Source organism: Anopheles bellator, chromosome X, assembly GCF_943735745.2.
Source record: "Anopheles bellator chromosome X, idAnoBellAS_SP24_06.2, whole genome shotgun sequence".
Taxonomy (NCBI): domain Eukaryota; kingdom Metazoa; phylum Arthropoda; class Insecta; order Diptera; family Culicidae; genus Anopheles; species Anopheles bellator.
The window spans coordinates 3,657,303-3,659,943 of record NC_071287.1 but is presented as its reverse complement, the minus strand read 5'-3'; the positions used below and the strand labels follow the sequence as shown (position 1 = coordinate 3,659,943).

General features: G+C 54.4%; 1 protein-coding gene across 1 annotated transcript; it reads right to left on the bottom strand.

Annotated features, from left to right (window-relative positions):
- Positions 1–232: 232 nt before the first annotated feature.
- LOC131213305 (RNA-binding E3 ubiquitin-protein ligase MEX3C-like) lies at positions 233–2,107 on the bottom strand. The gene is made up of 3 exons (XM_058207320.1): positions 806–2,107; positions 642–691; positions 233–539 (listed from the first exon to the last, which is right to left on the bottom strand). Exons 1-3 carry the CDS (start codon positions 2,105–2,107, stop codon positions 233–235), a joined length of 1,659 nt encoding a protein of 552 aa, XP_058063303.1.
- Positions 2,108–2,641: the final 534 nt, after the last annotated feature.

Sequence of the window (2,641 nt, the reverse complement as noted above, 5' to 3'; positions counted from 1 at the left end):
TTTTGTCGCATCTTTTTTGGTTTTTTATGTTTGTATAAATTGTTCTCACTCCCCTTTAATTCTCTTGACGTGCGTCTGTCGTCCACTGCAAGACTCATGGTGGAGGTGGGGACACACGCTACAAGGTATAGGCCCGACCAATATTCGAACTACTGCCTGCCTGAGAAAAAGGTGCGACATGACGGGGACAACTGCTCCTCGACTCGAGGTACACACACTTCTCTAGCAAAATCTATCGCTGAAAGATGAAATCATCGGGACTGTACGACACCGAGTTGCGTGACGACGATGGCAACGTCCAGACAAGCGACGAGTTGTCCGTGTCGGTGGTTGCGCCCGATGTCTGGCTTTCGCTAAAATTCTCCCAGATACCGCGGAAATCGGGCATGTTGTCTGTGGATGATACCGCCGTGGCCATGGCCGCCGGCGAGTCATACGTAGACGAGCCGGACGTGCTGTTGAAGTATTCGAGCAGGTTGTCGATGATGAACTGGTTGCCATCGTACTCGTGTTCGCCGTCAACGCCACCGCTAGTCAGACTGCCGAGGAACAGCCCGGATGCACTCCCCACCGCCAGGTCCGTGTTAAGCAAGGCTGCTTGCTGCTGCTGCTGCTGCTGCTGCTGCTGCTGCTGTCTCTGCTGCTGTTGATGATGCTGATGGTGCGAGTGGTGCTGATTGGGCTGCTGTTGCTGGTGGTGATGATGGTGATGGTGATGGTGGTGATGGTGGTTTCCGTTCAGCAATCCACCGACAGTAGTGCCAACGTTGCCTGCATTAACTCCACTATCGGTTCCTCCACTTACACCTAGCAATCCGTTGATCAGTGAAGCCGCATTACCGTTCACGTCCGCCGACGATAGGCAACCACCGAGGCTCGTGCCACCTACCCCGGCACCATTGCTGCCAATGCTTGAACCAGAGCTGCCCAGACCGGAAGATGGCGATGATCCGCTGGAGCTGCTGGTGGTGCTACTGCTGCTGCTGCTACTGCTGCTGCTGCTACTGCTGCTACTACCGGTACTGTTGCCGCTTCCGCCGCCACCACCACCGCCGCTTCCGTTGCCCACGCCACCGGTGGTCGTCGTGGCACCCGCCCGCGTGGCGATGTGCTCTTCGATCAGCTGACGGGCGATGTGCACATTCGTTGGCAGGCCCGTGATCTCGAAGACCGATTCCTGGTTCCGCTTCGGCGTGATGATATAGGTGTTTGTCTTGAGCTGAATGTTCTTAATGGTGGCCCCCTTCGGTCCGACCACCAGACCGACCACCTTCTGCGGTACCCGTATCTGGATGGTAATCTCGTCTGGCATACTGTAGCCGAGCATGTTGCGGCTCTCGGCCAACAGCGCTATCGCCTGCTTCTTCGAAGACCGCAGTGTGCTGAAGTGGTCGGCCGCGGACAGAATTTCCTGCTTCGCCCGCGTCACGTCCTCCTTCGTGCCAGTAATAACGAAGATCGGCTCCTCACCGCGGATCGGCGTCTTGATGAACGTGTTGGTTTTCGCGCGCAGCGCCTTTATCTTGCATCCCTGGCGGCCGACAATCTCGGCCACATGCTCAGATGACGGTACCGGTACGCACTCCGTGTGCGACTTGTACTTGACCGGCCGTTCTTCCAGCTTACCGCTGCTTACTGCGCTGGTCGTGGTGATAGTGGCCACTCCCGCCGAGTTCCCCACCGTCGTAGCTACCCCCGATAAGCTGCTCGCCATCATGGCCACGAACGTGTCCATCGCGTTCGGAGCATTGGTTTGAACACTGCTACCGCCATCGCTACTCACACTTCCACCTCCACCGCTGCCGCCACTGACGCTACCGAAAACTCCGCCACTAGTGGCCAGCACGCTACTAAGATGATGCCGATCGATGAGCGGCGCTGCTGCGCCCGTCGTACCGCCGCTCCCGAGCGACCCCAGCCCATGATGGTGGTGCCCATGGAGACTGCTACCTCCGACCAGACCACTCAACAGGGTAGCAGTAGCTGCATCGCTCTGGTTGAGGTGGAGATCATCGAAATGGGACGACAATTGGGCCAGTGTCGTTCCGGCCGTCGCTACCGCCAACGCCTGCCGGTTGTCGTCGAATGTTAGCGAAAACTCGTCCATATCTTCGCCTCGAGTCCCGCGACTCTTTCCTGCCTGTTGTGCTCGCTGCTGATCGTTTCACCTACTGGTGACTGGTTATTATATTCTGCTGCTTTCACCCCGTCCTTGATTTACCGTTAATTGTTTGCTATCCTGCGGAAATGAGAAGGAAGAGCACGAAGCAAGTTAATTTGGTCGCCAGGCCCGCTTTATTTAAAATTAAAAAGATTGGTGTCATAGAAATAGAAACGAAACAGAAAAGTTATGGAAACCCCATTATATTTATAACATACGTTTGTTTCATATTTAATATATGAGCCAACGAATCGATTCGACGTGTAGACAAATGTTCTAAGGGTGACGACGGGATCACTGGGAAAAAAGTGTTAAAAAATATGTTGATATCGACGACCGATGGCATTGTTTCGCATACCAAAAAAAAAAGTGGGGATGTTTTCTGTTTTGCTCATTTTATGTTTGGTTATATCGAATGATGCTGAAAAGGCAGGAACTACTGCCCTACAGTAGAGAACAGATCGGTTCCGCGCCGGCGAT

What these genes read in the sequence shown, in the direction of transcription:
- LOC131213305 (XM_058207320.1), bottom strand. Translation starts at nt 2,107, where the DNA reads ATGGACGAGTTTTCGCTAACATTCGACGACAACCGGCAGGCGTTGGCG. An exon ending in TGATCAACGGATTGCTAGGT is followed by an intron (nt 692 to 805) that starts GTAAGTGGAGGA and finishes CATCACCACCAG; the next exon opens with CAACAGCAGCCCAATCAGCA. An exon ending in CATCAGCATCATCAACAGCA is followed by an intron (nt 540 to 641) that starts GCAGAGACAGCA and finishes GTTCCTCGGCAG; the next exon opens with TCTGACTAGCGGTGGCGTTG.